At 42.6% G+C, this 14,122-nt stretch overlaps 2 protein-coding genes across 4 annotated transcripts in view; both read right to left on the bottom strand.

The window, feature by feature from the left end:
• Positions 1-235: 235 nt before the first annotated feature.
• On the bottom strand, positions 236-1,476 carry LOC113237385. 2 transcript variants are annotated; one of them, XM_026473817.1, is made up of 3 exons: positions 1,349-1,476; positions 494-669; positions 236-412 (listed from the first exon to the last, which is right to left on the bottom strand). In XM_026473817.1, the coding sequence occupies exons 2-3, from the start codon at positions 635-637 to the stop codon at positions 269-271; spliced, it is 288 nt and encodes a 95-aa protein (XP_026329602.1). In that variant the 5' UTR covers positions 638-669; positions 1,349-1,476; the 3' UTR covers positions 236-268. The 2 variants fall into 2 exon arrangements, with proteins under 2 accessions (XP_026329602.1, XP_026329601.1); XM_026473816.1 differs by lacking the exon at positions 1,349-1,476 and adding an exon at positions 732-756.
• A 6,052-nt stretch (positions 1,477-7,528) lies between these two features.
• The window catches only part of LOC113237376 (mucin-17), a 39,969-nt gene continuing 33,375 nt past the window's right edge, over positions 7,529-14,122 (bottom strand). Inside the window, exons 3-6 of one of the 2 annotated variants that reach the window (XM_026473806.1) lie at positions 12,554-12,787; positions 11,963-12,154; positions 8,801-10,811; positions 7,529-8,680 (exon numbers count right to left, since the gene is read on the bottom strand). In XM_026473806.1, coding sequence (XP_026329591.1) covers positions 8,503-8,680; positions 8,801-10,811; positions 11,963-12,154; positions 12,554-12,787 — 2,615 coding nt within the window. In that variant the 3' untranslated portion in view covers positions 7,529-8,502. Of the gene's footprint in view, positions 10,812-11,962; positions 12,155-12,553; positions 12,788-14,122 lie in introns of both variants that reach the window. The other variant, XM_026473805.1, reaches the window with a different exon arrangement.

Below are 14,122 nucleotides of genomic sequence, written 5' to 3'. Positions count from 1 at the left end.
TGCGTCACCAATAAGTTAAATGTTAGTCAAAAGTGGACGTGCGCCGAGCTATCGCTGGTCGCGCCCGGCTCCGAGAGGAACCATGCACGTCGTTTGCACTAAGGTAGGAGTCAGTAACGGATCTTCTCACCAAAGCGATCAAGTTACTAAATGGCCAGAAGCACCGTTACGTACTCCCATTACAATATTTTGTACTTTTGCCGTCCACGCATGTTATACAGCATTTACAGTATTGTTTCGGACGGCGTGGCGCGAGGTGAGCTGGTGTTTACTGGCGACCGACTTGATCGATCTGACCCTGGAGGTTGTTGATCACCTCGGAAGGCACTTGGTCACCGAGGATCTCGAACAAATTAATACGCTGGTTACCGGGAATCGACTCGTATGCCGCCAGTTCGATGCCCTCTTGAACCTGTCACAATAACACTCGTAAGATTAAACTGTTGTTATGACGCTTCTTTGAACAATGTAGAAAACATCTATGAAATGTCACCTTCTGGATTTCAGCGTCTTTGGGGATGAGGAAGGTGCTCTGCGCCTGCTTGATGGCCTCTTTGGTGAAGGCAGCGCCCTCGCGCTGCGGTGCCGCAGCGGCCAGCGCCACTAAGGCCAGCACGACGATTACCATGGACTTCATTGTGAACAAGTGCAGACGAAACTCCGAGAACACTAGGAAAAAGTAATTTTACAACAGATTTAAACGTACAGTTACCTGTATCTGCACCCCATACTTTTATGAAACGTGCGATCTTGTTTACGATTCAATCCATGCAACACTTCGGAGACTTTCACTTTCCACTGCGATTGTCTAGATCCTGGTAGAAAATTATCAATACCTAGTTATTGATTTGACTAAAAGGAATGTACGAAAGTGATTTAATGAATACTGCTTAAAGTAAAGAAAAAGTTATGATTTCCATAATTGCATATGTAATATATATTATAAGAGAATGCTTCTAGAAAGGTCACATCAGTTGTTACGTATATGGTGCTGCGTGATCTACGCTACACCGGCGGGAAAGCCTCTAACTGCGACTGCTGCACCGCACTACAGTTTGCACACTTCACAATTTCGCCGGGAAATAATAACCAGCAGCCACTGCCGGAGCCCGATCTGAAGCCACGCCAACGCAGCGAACACGGTTGCACAGGACAAAAGAAGATATAAAGGAAATATTTAAAAAAAAGATGCGAGGACTGTAGTGAAATAAAGAAATCCGAACAAAGGACTTCAAGGGCTTTGCTAGTCGTAGACAACAAATGAGCGAGAGGCGCGGCGCGGGCCGTGCGTGTCGCTGCGGCGGTGGTAGGGCTCAGGAAGCGGCCGGTGAGCGCAGGGCAAGCTCACCTGCAGCTTTGCGCGGGAGTGGAGCGCGCGCACGCCGTCGACACTCATATACACGCCCCTCCCGCGCCACTTTCACCCGGGGACATGCGCAATACACTCCTGCATGTATGTCTTCGAAATCTTGACATCTTCTGTGTTTTCCTTTATTCTAAAACTAACGACGACGACGACGAGGTTAACAACGAATTGTGTCGTAATTATTGTACCAAACTCCAATAAAAGTTTGCCATCACTGTCGGGCTATGTCGATTGGTAAGGTTAAGGTAATCGACGAGTCCGTTTCTGGAGAAACTTGCAGGTTTTCAAAGACAAACGTCTGCCTTCAGAGCCCTTCAATACAGTGGCAGATTGATTTTGAGATTAGGAAAAATGTTTATAGATTAATTTCCCCAAGTAACTTAATGCCAAATAGTTATACGACAACTGCATTTTATTAGTATTCGTCATTTTGTTACAAACTTACTCATGAAGTACAAGTAAATGCGTCATGAGAAATTTCAATAAAAGTTCGGAAGCTCGCGAGTTTCATGGCCCAACCGTCAAGTCAAAAGGAAGATTCTACTCATGACTACTGGCGACTAGCGCGGCCGCTATCGTGATTAGCGAACTCAAACCCACGATCTGAGCTTTCAACCAATGTAATCATACAACTTCGCTAGATTCTCAGGAAGATTGTGACTTCATTTAAAAATAACAAAGTCGAAAGAAAAAAATAACAAAGTCGTTGGTGCACCAACGTTATTTGTTATTTTTAAATGAAGTTACAACCCTTCAACACAATCCTTCTTAACTTTAACTTTAACTTCCTAGTCATAAAGGAGGACTAGCGACAATGGCAGAATGTTAGGAGAGAACGAGAAAGCTCCCAAGATTTCCTAGGCCTTCTGTCTCCCCAGTCGCGTCCGTGTACTATCACGCCCCAGAGCTCTTTCTCAGCTCATATTTCACTCTCTCGCGAGAGAACGAATCTAGAAAGTAGGTACCCATTGGAAGAATCCAAGATTTTGATAAGGCCATCGGCATGGTCATCGTCCTAGCATAGCCGTTAAAGCAGGCAATTAACCAACACAAAATCCAATTCAGTAATAACGTAATAAAAGTATCCACGTATAATAGTTGAGATCAACGTGTGCGCTAGCAACGACACGAGCGCCCCCGCTGCGCCACCTATGCGCTTACGCAAGCAAAGTTTATTAAACATAACACCACGTCCCTTTGCATACGTATACGTAAAATTAGTATAGCTTGATTTGTATAACTACAAGGATGACTTGTAATAAAACTTAACAAGTTCTGTTCACTAACTGTATCATATATGTCGGCTTTGTAATAAAATTCACTGCTGCGTCGGTGAACAGCTAACGCCTCAAGAAAGCGATTGTAACTAAAGATATTGGAGCAGGCCAATATGTCGTGGTCGAGAGTTCACTTTTATACAAAAAATTGCCGACGAGAGATAGAGACAACGTGAAGCTCCTTGGACCGTTGACGATGAGACGATGCGACAAGGCTATTGCGCCTGCGCCTGAGATAATCGTGTTGCAATAATTTCGTTGTCCGTAGTCAACATGTATGTGCGTACCTAGTAGGGGAGACTAGACTCAATAGGAACGTTTTTAAGAAAATCGGTTACGGTATCTGCATTTTTAACCGATTTCAAATAAAGAAGGAGGTTTTCAACTCGACGGTATGTTTTTTTTTGTATGTATGTTACGCGATAACACCGCATTAGTGAACCGATTTTGATGATTCTTTTTTGTTGGAAAGAGGGTACCTCAGTAGTAGTCCCATTTAAATTAAATAATACTGCCTCAGTGCCCGAACGGTTACCATGCCGGACTGCCACGCAGGGGTCCCAGGTTCGATTCCCGGGCCGGGAGAAATATTTGTATAGCCTACATTTATTTCTCTCGTGACTTTGGGTGTAATTTGTGGTTGTCTATGTGTGTGTCCATGGCACCCGCGACACAGGGTTTCCCTAGTGCGGGGCTATGTTGATTGTGAGCGTTATTATTTAAAAAAAAATTCAAGAGAATATTCCACCGCTAAGGGTGGCAAACTAGGGATGAATGACTTTTGAGGTCGGTTTCTTTAGTACTCTGTACTAAGATTATAATACTCTATATTTTTCGCAATGGGCTCTGATTATAGCTAAATTACCTGGATATATAACAGCATTATTAACTTTGCTTCTTACTTGCACTTGTCTTAGGCAGGAGCTATTTAGAAATATTCGGAAAACGTTTCAATTGACCTCAGGTCGGGGTTAATAGAAACGGTCATGCACCGCACGCATTCAACATTTACAATACATATTTTTTGCGTTCAAACATCAGGATCGAGACTACCTCCATGAGATAAACGTATTTTTGTCATCCAAGTACGCAGAAGTTGTATGTTATATGTATTGTTGTACCTTTAGTATAAAGTTTTTGTTTGACTATAGTTGTAAACCTCGTGAAAGGCAAATTTTGTATATCAACCGGAATCTTGTTATAGAAGAGTACACACTGATACCCCTTAAATGAATTTGTCACTTTGTGAAGACGACTATCAAGAAAAGCTAGTTTATTTCTATTCCTCGTATTAATGTTATGTCTGTCACTATTTTTCATAAATAAATTACTATTCCTCTTAACATAAATTACATTTTCATAGATGTACCGTGACGCTAATGTAAGAATATTAATTTCCTTAAACTTATCTCTCAAAGATACTCTGGGGCCCAGATTGTAAATTGCCCTAACTGCACGTTTCTGCAGGACAAAGAGTCTATTGATATCGGCGGCATTACCCCAAAGCAAAATGCCGTGTATCATTAGACTGTGAAAGTAGCTGAAGTAAACCAATCTACGGGTTTCGACGTCTGAAAGTTTCCGTATTTTTTTTATTGCGTACACTGCAGAGTCGTTTTGATAACTTACTTATATGTGGACCCATTGCAATTTAGCATCTAACGTTATACGTAGAAATAAATAATTGGAAATTGGATTATTTTTAAGAGATTGATTAATGTCAGTAAACTGACCTATGTCAATGGATTGCTCAATAGAAGCAGCCGGTCTGGTAGCCAACGATTTGGCTGAACTATTAATATAATATGAGAGCAACTCTGCTATCTGTCCCCTAAAATAACTAGTAAGATAATACCTATCTTTAGTCAAATAAAAATATTTACTAATAAAATTATTAGTATCCATAAAATGAAATTTACTATAATGAAATGTCAAGCTGTTTAATGTTCTATTTAAGTTATGCCTAATATTATTTTCACTTGTTGTGAGGCTATTGGTGAAGGGAAAAGCGAACAAAATAATTTCTTTTATATTAATTAAATTATTCAATTGTGAAAAATGCTATATAAATATTTTTGTTAGATTTTCCTCTTCTACCAATTAATATCAGTGCAGTTCGGTGCGCGTTCGGAAGCGGACGCGCTGCACCACGCACTGAGAATTATAATTCGAGTTGCATTTTAGGCCGCTGCACGTAACGGGCAACGGGTTCCCAACAACTCATAGCCAATGAGTTTTGGCGTTTATTCAACATGCCATTAATACCACGGACGAGGTTAGCATTGTGCAGATCTGCAAATCCAACTTCAACGAGGATGAGATTTGCAGTGGCAAGATGCTGCTGTTCCAGAGCCTCAGATGAGCGAGAGCCTCAGAGAGCCAAAGATGCAATCTCGCCGGAGACATGGAGGCGTAAAGTCTCCAGGATATTATCACACGCCTGAAGGAGACTGACCCGGACGACGTGCCTACATTCGTGGCGAAGGAGCTGCACAAACTGCCTCCAATCACGTTTTATCACGCCGATGTCACCAGGCTGCTGAAGGATATTACTTCTCTGAAGTCAAGCATGGCCGAGTTGCAGTTTAAATTGGAGGCTTCAGATAACACCATAAGTGAGCTGCGTGCCCAAGTTACGTTATTAAGCAACATAGGTCATCAAAAGCCTCTAATATAAACACGCGACGTGGAGCGCAAATTGCATCCATCAGCAGTGTCGATCCGGCACAAATGGTTGCGTCACCGATCGCTGCTGCCGTCGCGCGTGATGCGCCGCGCCCTGCTGCCCACACCTCCGTCCCGGCGGAAACGTCACGCGTGTGCATGATAGCCCCTGCACGTGCATACGTCGCTGTAGCCGTATGTACCAGCCGACCCGCCACTTCGAAACTCGAGCGGCGGCAATCGGCTAAGACCAAAAACAATCTCCGTGAGCCTGTCTCTGAAATTGCGAAATCACTGAGGCAGACGGACCGGTGCGATGAGGACGGCTTCACAAAGGTGGTGAAGAGGAAGAGGAAGCCGACCAGGCGTAACCAGTGTGGCACAGCACCGACAGGACCGAACTTCCTGTTGCGTCCGGCCATACCGACGACGCGGCTGTACCTGACACGACTGCATTACTCCACGAAGTCTGAGGTGATAGTGGAGTACATCAGACATAAAGCCAAATACACCCTGGGGGTCGAGCGGTTGGAGTCTCGCCACAACGTAAGTTTTAATTCGTTTGTGGTGAGAGTGCCGACCGGACATCTATCGACCTTCATGAAGGACGAGTTTTGGCCGAAGGGTGTCATGTATCGGCGATTCCGCGGCCGGTTACCTGACACCAGATTGCGCCACACGTCGCTTAGTTAGAAATAGTGTTTTATTATATTGTATGTATGTTATTCCTTAAGGTATATATTATATGAGTAGTTTTTTTTGTATTATTATGTATGTTAGTCTATAAGGTATGTATTTATGGATCTTTGTAATCTGAACACGAATAAATAAATAAACATTATTTATGTACTATTTTCCTCATATTTGCTTGACAAAATACTGTCTAGTATTTTACAGTAAGTTGCACTGGCATGCTAATGTTACTTAATTTAAGTCCTAGGTGGTTAAGTTGTAAAACCTATATTTTTCTTAAGAACCACGTCTTCCGGTACGCGGTTGCACTCGAGAACTGTACGGCCCCTACGGCCATCTGTTCTTCGAGCAATGTGCCCTGCACATTGCCACTTAACTTTTGCAATTCTTAGGGACATGTCGGACATGTTTTATTATGATGTTTTCGTTTCTCTTTGCTTACTATGTAACTAATACAAATGCATGTAACTTAGAAATGAAGGGCCTAGATACATACCGCGACAAGGCAAGGTCTCGTGCCGTCGCGTAGACCTCATAGAGAAGATATTTTTTGTTGAGATATTTTAATCTCAATTATGTAATAAGTACTTATTTACGGACCTTCATGGTCGAACGATTACCGATTAGAGGGAATCAAATCTGGGACATCTGCGTTGCAGAGACCGGGACGGACCGGGAGAAATATTTTGTATGGCCTACATTTATTTATTTCATTAGTTTGGGTGTAATTTGTGGTCGTCTATGTGTGTGTCCATGGCACCCGCGACACAAATTGCCCCAGTGCGGGCCTGAGCGTGAACAGAAAAATAGCTTCTGTTCTAAACATAAAACTAATTTCTTGACTGTTCAAGCAATGAGTCCCAACCTACCGACCCGATAGGGTCAGATAGGGGTATTCCGGAGAGACTACGGACTCGACAGCAAGACCAGGATACAGCGGGCGTCCTGGCCAAGTCCTCCGCCAGTGATATGCCTTTGCGTTTACTACTAAAGAATAAGCTAGATATCAGAGATATAAGAGAATAAGATAGATAGGTTATTGGGAACTGGAGAGACGTCGTTTTTCGGCGTCGGAAAGGTGAGCGTGTCTTACAGCTCCGCCTCCAATGAGGAGATTTGGTTGTGGACTCAGAGTCAACGGTTTAGCGGTGGCAACTGCTAGTTGTGCAACGCGCAACGGGAAGTGAGCATGCCTACATCTCCAGTACCTATCAGGAAAATAGGGAGGGTACTGTACTTGCACCCGGGGCGGCTCACCCGAGGCACTAGCCTCTCGAAGAACCGGATGAAGTTAAGCGACAGAGGTCTGTGAGGACCCTGTACAGTTGTTGATCTGAGGTCAGAACCTGAACTTGTAAGGTTCCTGCGCGCACAGGTCATAGTGCCCTTCCTGCATAATCAAGAGTTTGATAACGAGGGGCACTACTTATAAACAAAACTTATGTAGAATGATATGGGACTGTTCAAATAACGAGCGTTTTTCTATATAATTTTATTAATTATTTACTATTTAAAAAAAACACGATTTCAGTCTAGTTTTGTTTTATTTGTAAAAAAACAATAATAATAATAAAATAAAATAATGAGCATGCGCTTATTGCCCGGGAAAAGGCGCGGTCTTCCGGAGCAAGAAACACAGACCGAGCCGCGAGGGGCGGCGATCGCCGGCGGCCAGGGCGGCCGCGCGGCCTCGTGGCGCCGGCGCGATGACATACTGAATTGACACTGGCAAGGGAACAGTACAGCTTACGCTACAATGAGCCTTCTGCCCGACCTCCGTCCCGCCACTACGTGAATAATAAATATACCTATGTGCGAACACATTTGCGCTCTACAGTACGTCTGACGGCATCATAAATGTCTCTATAATATCAAATTTGTACCAAATTTTGTTATGCGCGGGAGCAGCGACACCTGCTCGCCGCGCGCGCTCGCACACTTTGTTCTTATGATTCAACCTAAAGGAACTAAAACTATGGAATGCTTACGTTAACGCGAGTGTTTGTCATGTTTCGTTACATTAGCTAGCAGTAATGGCAACGTGGCGTCACAAGTTGACTAGCTTGGTTGCTTACTTACGATCACTCTACCGCGACTCTCACTAAACAAATAAATAATAACTTAGCTAGCGCGCAAATCACCCGCTCCGACAAATCGACAGCTGGCGCATGCGCCTACACTTAGTATCCTGCATAATTTGACACATTGCGGACAGCGCGAGGGTCGCTCCTTTACATCTAGTTTATAATAATTATAAATAATTTGTCCAACTAGTACACAAAAATTAAACCGAGAGTCTCGGTCGTCTACTTATACTACACTACACTACACGAGTGAGCTTCGTCACACGGAAACTGTTTCCGCGCTCGGATCAAATTGACAAATAATAATTTCTCGTTCTGATAACCTAATAGTCTCTATAGTTAAATAGGAGCTTCAATAACGAAGCATACTCCCTACAAAATGCTCAGGATAGGGGTTTCGTGGATTAATGAATAGCTTTCACTGCACAGCGGGTGAGGATTCGTCTTCCTCCGTCGTTTCTGCAACGGCGGCAGTGACGGTGCTGGTACGGCTCTCGGTGACCGACTCCTCTTCGCTGGACTCGAATGTGTCTTCTGTCGCCGTTTCTTCAGCTACTGGTTTCTCATTATTTTTTTTCATAACAATCTTCGTCGGCCGTCTGTTGATAGTAGGCACGTAAGATTTGGTGATAATTTCTATTTCCTTATTACTCGTTATATTCTCCGGCTTTTTGTCGTCGGACACGTTGTCTATGATAGGCCGCTTTGTCGTCGGCTCCACCTTGTCATTGGGCGGGGGAGAGTCTGTAATGGTATCAGTATCTTCGCCCTCGATCTCCACAATTCTCTGTTTGTTTACCGTCGGACTCTTGCTTTTGACTTGCGATGTTTCAGTGATAGAGTTTAAGTTCCAGTTACTGTTTTTGCTTTTGTAGCCAGGGTTAACGGGAATTAGATCTTCAGATTCCGAGATACTGGTGACGGAAGATGTTGCTTGACGAAGGGCGTCAGGAACGTCTGTGTGGTCACCAATTGATGCTACGTCACCCACTAAGGTGATAAGGTCCGTGAGGACATTGTTCTTTTGGCTTTGAGCAGGCTCGATTATGGCAGAACTTTGTTCTTGTTCACCGGATATCTTAATCAATTCGACGGCATCTGTTACGCTCTCTGTCGAACCAGACGAAATAAAAATAAATTCGGTTGTTTCAAAATTTTCAAACGATTGATTATCAGTTGACGGTACTGCACTGGATACCGTAATTACATCTGATTCTAACGGCTTAGATATTTTGGTAGTGGGTTCTTCTGTGGACAAGGAACTTTCAGTCGAAGTAATGACACTTTCCTTTGAACTAATCTCAGGTGTTTCTTTTGGATTTTGGTCACTGGTTTCGATAGGTAATGAGCTTAACTCAGTCTGTAGCGTGCCCTCAGTAACAACGTGAGGTTTGGCTATCAAGCTTACTGTTGATTCCTGAGGTGTTTGAATGGCAGCAGAAGATGATTTTTGTAGTACTGTTTCAAATACTTTCTGTGACTCAGTTTCAGATACAGTTTTAGGATCTGCTACTGTAGGAATAGGCACTGTTTTAAATTGGGTAGGTGTTTGAAACGTAGCAATTATTTTATCATCTATTTTCACAATTTTGTCACCTTCCACTGTAAAACTTGATGCGGGGACTGAAACACTTTCTGGGATAGATTTGATGACATCGTCAACGTCAACTTCGTCTGTTATTTCATCGGGAACGAATGACGGAATGTTCAATATTTCAGTGGGAATAGCAGATCTAATATTTAGCATAGGGCTGTCCTTCACACGTGTAATGGTGCTCTGAGTGCCAACAATTGAATCTAATTTAGTTGTAGCCATTGCTTCAGCAGTACTAAAATCACTAGCTGTGTTTAAGTTATTAAGCGTGTTTACATAATTAGACGTACTTAAGTCATTGGAATTAATTAGAACTGTCGAGGTTTTTTCGTCTTTTATTGTAGTAGATGGTGCGTTAGTAGTAGTCAGCGGCACTTCGTTTAAAATATTTTTTCGAGTTGGGATAGCTGTTTTTGTATCCAGTTCAGGGGAAGAAGATGCGTCAGAAATAATTACAACTTCCTGCGGTTCAGAAACGTGTTCTTCTGGAATTTGTTCCGGAAGAATTTCATCTTCATGGTTTCGCAAAACCGACAAGTCATCAGGTAGAGGCGGGAAAGCCGGGTTGTGGTCAAATATTGTAGGATCTTCTTCTTCGATAACAGGGGCTTTGGTAGTGGCAGTCGAAGCACCATTTAGGCTGATAGATGGTACACCCATTGTTGGCGAACTGCTCTGAATTGAGGGATAAATTTCGCTGTTGATGGAATCTTGAGTTGAGAAACTAATCTTGGACGGAGGGGAGTCATTCGTGGCTTTTGTATCCGGATTGCTCTCGCTGCCTTCCGTGGAGACTTCGGACGGCATTAGCATAGGTACTAAGGTTGATTGCACTTCTATAACAACAGGAGTATCATTTTTCGCCAGTGCATCGTCTTGTGTCAAAGGCTTTTCAGATGTAGCTTCTCGCACGATCAGGGGGGACTTGGAGGATGAGTACTCTGTGACCTCGATGCTGGGTGAGGGCAAAATTTCCTTAATTTTCACTTCAGGGATCACTGGTATTTCGGAGACGGGGGTGATCTCTTTGATGGTGATCTCTTGTTTCATGATTTCTTTTGGAGGGAGCGCGGGGCTACTCTGGATGATTTCTGTTGTTGTGGAGGGAGTAACGCCTGGTACCACCGTGACTCCTGCAACCATATAGAATGTAATTTATTTATTTATTTATTTTTGGCATAGCTACAAACTGTGAAGATGCTTAAAGTTAACAGGCATTATAATAGGAGTAAATTTGTATTCCTATGACAGCCACTCACGGCATTTGCGAAATAAATAAAGTACTTACAAATTAACAGACTATTAAACATAACAAAAAAAAATTTGCACTTAAAAACAATAGCAAAATATCATGTTACACGTACATAAAAACAGTGAGATTCTTAAATATCCAACATAATCAGCTTCTCCTTATAAATATTTAAATAAGTATAGCGACTATGGGAGAATAAGTCCAAATCTGTAGAAAAGTTGTTATGAGCTCTAAACATGCGAAAAATAGGATCATTATATGAGACATTGTTAGTGGTACATGGCAAAGATAAAGTTATTTGGGTACATTTATTACCAATCTTAAACAAGGCGTGGCTTAAGACCTTACTTGAGTCCATTTCAAAGTTGATAATTTTAAACAGTGTGGAATAGTCCAGTATCACACGTCTGTACTGAAGAGGGCGTACCTTAAAATATTTGAGTCTTGCTTCGTAAGTATCCAATTTCCTACGCATTCCAAACCTAGAGCTCAAGCTCCGAAGAAGCCGCCTTCGTCAATATGATAATTATAAAAGGGTGACCATATAACTGAACAATACTCTAAATTGCTGCGGACCAAGGAAAAAATCATACCAGTAACAGTATGGTAACCCATTTGGGTTTTGGAATGGTTTTGTCACTTTTTATTTCGCAATATACTTTTAAGTCATCAGCGTAAGCTAGACAGGAGCAAAGAAATGGAATCCACAAGATCATTTATAAATAATACAAACAGAAGAGGACCCAAATTAGAGCCCTGAGGTATGCCTGATGTAGGTTCAAAAGGAACGGACTCGTAACCATAGATTGCAATGAGCTGCGTGCGATTTCCCAAATACGAAGTAAGCCAACGCAAATGCGAGCCATGAATACCAAGGTGATGAGCTTTCTAACAAAGAATTATATGTAAAATTATATACACATATATAAGATCATTGATTATACTCGTATAAGTAGATTTTACAAACATTATTTAGTATTATTATTGTAGATTTCTAGCAAATATCATTTATTAAACATCGAGGCGTGTTACCTCTGAGCGGGCAGTTGTCGTACTCGGGGCAACACCGGCCTGGCACAAGTCGCGGCGAGCAATCATCGCGCAAGAAGCACGCGATGCGCCGGCATACCACCTCGCCGCCCTGACAGTAGCACACTCGGCACGGGTCCGCCGGGTCCACCAGTTTCTCGCCGTTGCCATATACGCGACCCTCCTGCTCACATTCTGCAACATCCGATACTTTTTATAAGTTTGGTATGACACTAGTCTCACGTATTCTGTGGTATAGTATTTGGGGTACATTCTTTTGACTTACAAAAAATTAGGTCCCTGAATATGTGAGCGGTCAGTAAAGTAATGAGAGCAGTGTAGCCGCTTATTGCTTAATGTGTTATGAATACTGGTATTTTTTTTTTATTTTTTTTTTTATTGTGACTCGGCAAAATGACTGCACCGCGCCTGATGGAAAGTGCGAATACAGTCCAGAGATGAGAGTAACGGATGGAAAACACAAATATCTTCACTCCGTCACTATCATTTTGCCGGTCTGGCCAAATGCTTCTTCACACTACGTTTGAAGGACCCGATGTTATAGAGGGGAGGGAATACATGGTATGTACACACCGCACTGGTATGTGGGGCAGCAATGGTCGGGGCGGTGCAGCGCCTTGCAGCCGGGCCGAGGCTCGCAGCGCGTGCGAGCGCACTGCACGCCGCCGTGCGCGCAGCGGCAGCGCTCGCACGGGCCGGATCCCGGAAATTCGTCGCCCGACATATAGACCACGTCACCGAGCGCGCAACTGCCTTCCTTCAACCCCACGTCGGCACTTGTCACATTCGGTAGAGGGCCCAGCGGACCTGTAATAAAAGCAAAATAAAAATATGACACTTTACATATACATGATAAATCTCACGACAAACAACAGTGCCTTATTCCAAGCGCGGTCAGCAACTGGATTTGGCTCATTTTTATTGAATGGACGGACGTTCACTCCGTGCGGTCGCGTCGTTTTGCATCAAATCAAAATTTTTTTAGTGTACTCATAGTTCCAATATAAGTGGATACAAATTTTTTAAGAAAAAGTGTAAATAAAATCTTCTAAGTTTTGCCCTGACACAGCTTTTGGATCAAACAGTTTTCTCCGCCTTAATCGATGCACTGTTTCGTTCCTTTTCTTATGCCAAACGATCACAGACACAGCTGTCGACCAGACGGCGGTGGCAGAGTATACAGGCGTTAGATAAACTCGCGATTTTATGATTTTATTCACAGAGGTAGAACTGTTTCTGAAAACTCACTTTCCAAAGCTAGTGAATTTGCCGGTTGTTATGAATTCTGTGCCCATTCATATTCCCCGCGAACGCGGAGAACAAAGTGTCGTGGCGGGCGTGATTTATCCCCCGGCGCCGCCGCCGCCGCTCCCGCCGGCCTGAATTATTTTATTTCCCGCTTTTCACCCTATTGCATTCAATTCCGGCGGATGTCGCCTTCATTGTAAACATTTATCAAAATAGCACTTCGTTCGACGTTCGTGTTCGCGTCCCAAGCAAGTAGTCGTAACTCTTAAAAGCAACATTTCGAGAGACAGATGTTTAAATTTTTAATCTAGGTTTATGCGTTTCGTACAAATATGGATGTTTGTAATATAGGTGTCGGTGGTATATTTCGCAATAATTAACATCAATCAGAAAGCCGTATTTATAAGCCGAAACCAAAAATAATCTTTATGAGAATAAAAATAAGTTTCGAAAAAACATTTATTACAAAGTTCATAGTTGTATTTTGCCGAGAACTAATGTCGTAGAACTTTAGGTTACCAAGTCGTAGCGGTAGTATATGACCTTGTTCTGAAGATGAGTAACGACAACTTCTTTAACCTGGATGCATGTCCGTTTAGGGCTACTACAAAGATTTTTCAGACTCTGAGTTGAATTTAGACATTTTAATTTTGTACATGACGAGTGAAGTTGTATTAAATTTTGCCCAAATAGAATCATCTAAATCTCTTAGCAAAAGAAAAATTGGTAATTAATACAGATTCGCACATTTCCTACGTTTCTACAACACCAAGGGGAAGTGATGACTCTATAAATAAAGATTAAAAACGTAAATAGGTAATATTTTTATGTAAAAGCTTTTCACTAATGAGATTCTTCGATATTTTGAATTAAAACATCCATATTATTTAGTAT

This window comes from Hyposmocoma kahamanoa, unplaced genomic scaffold (genome assembly GCF_003589595.1).
Source record: "Hyposmocoma kahamanoa isolate Upper Pololo Valley unplaced genomic scaffold, ASM358959v1 93, whole genome shotgun sequence".
Lineage (NCBI taxonomy): Eukaryota > Metazoa > Arthropoda > Insecta > Lepidoptera > Cosmopterigidae > Hyposmocoma > Hyposmocoma kahamanoa.
Note: the sequence above shows the minus strand (reverse complement) of the source record. Positions and strands in the feature narration are given on the sequence as shown.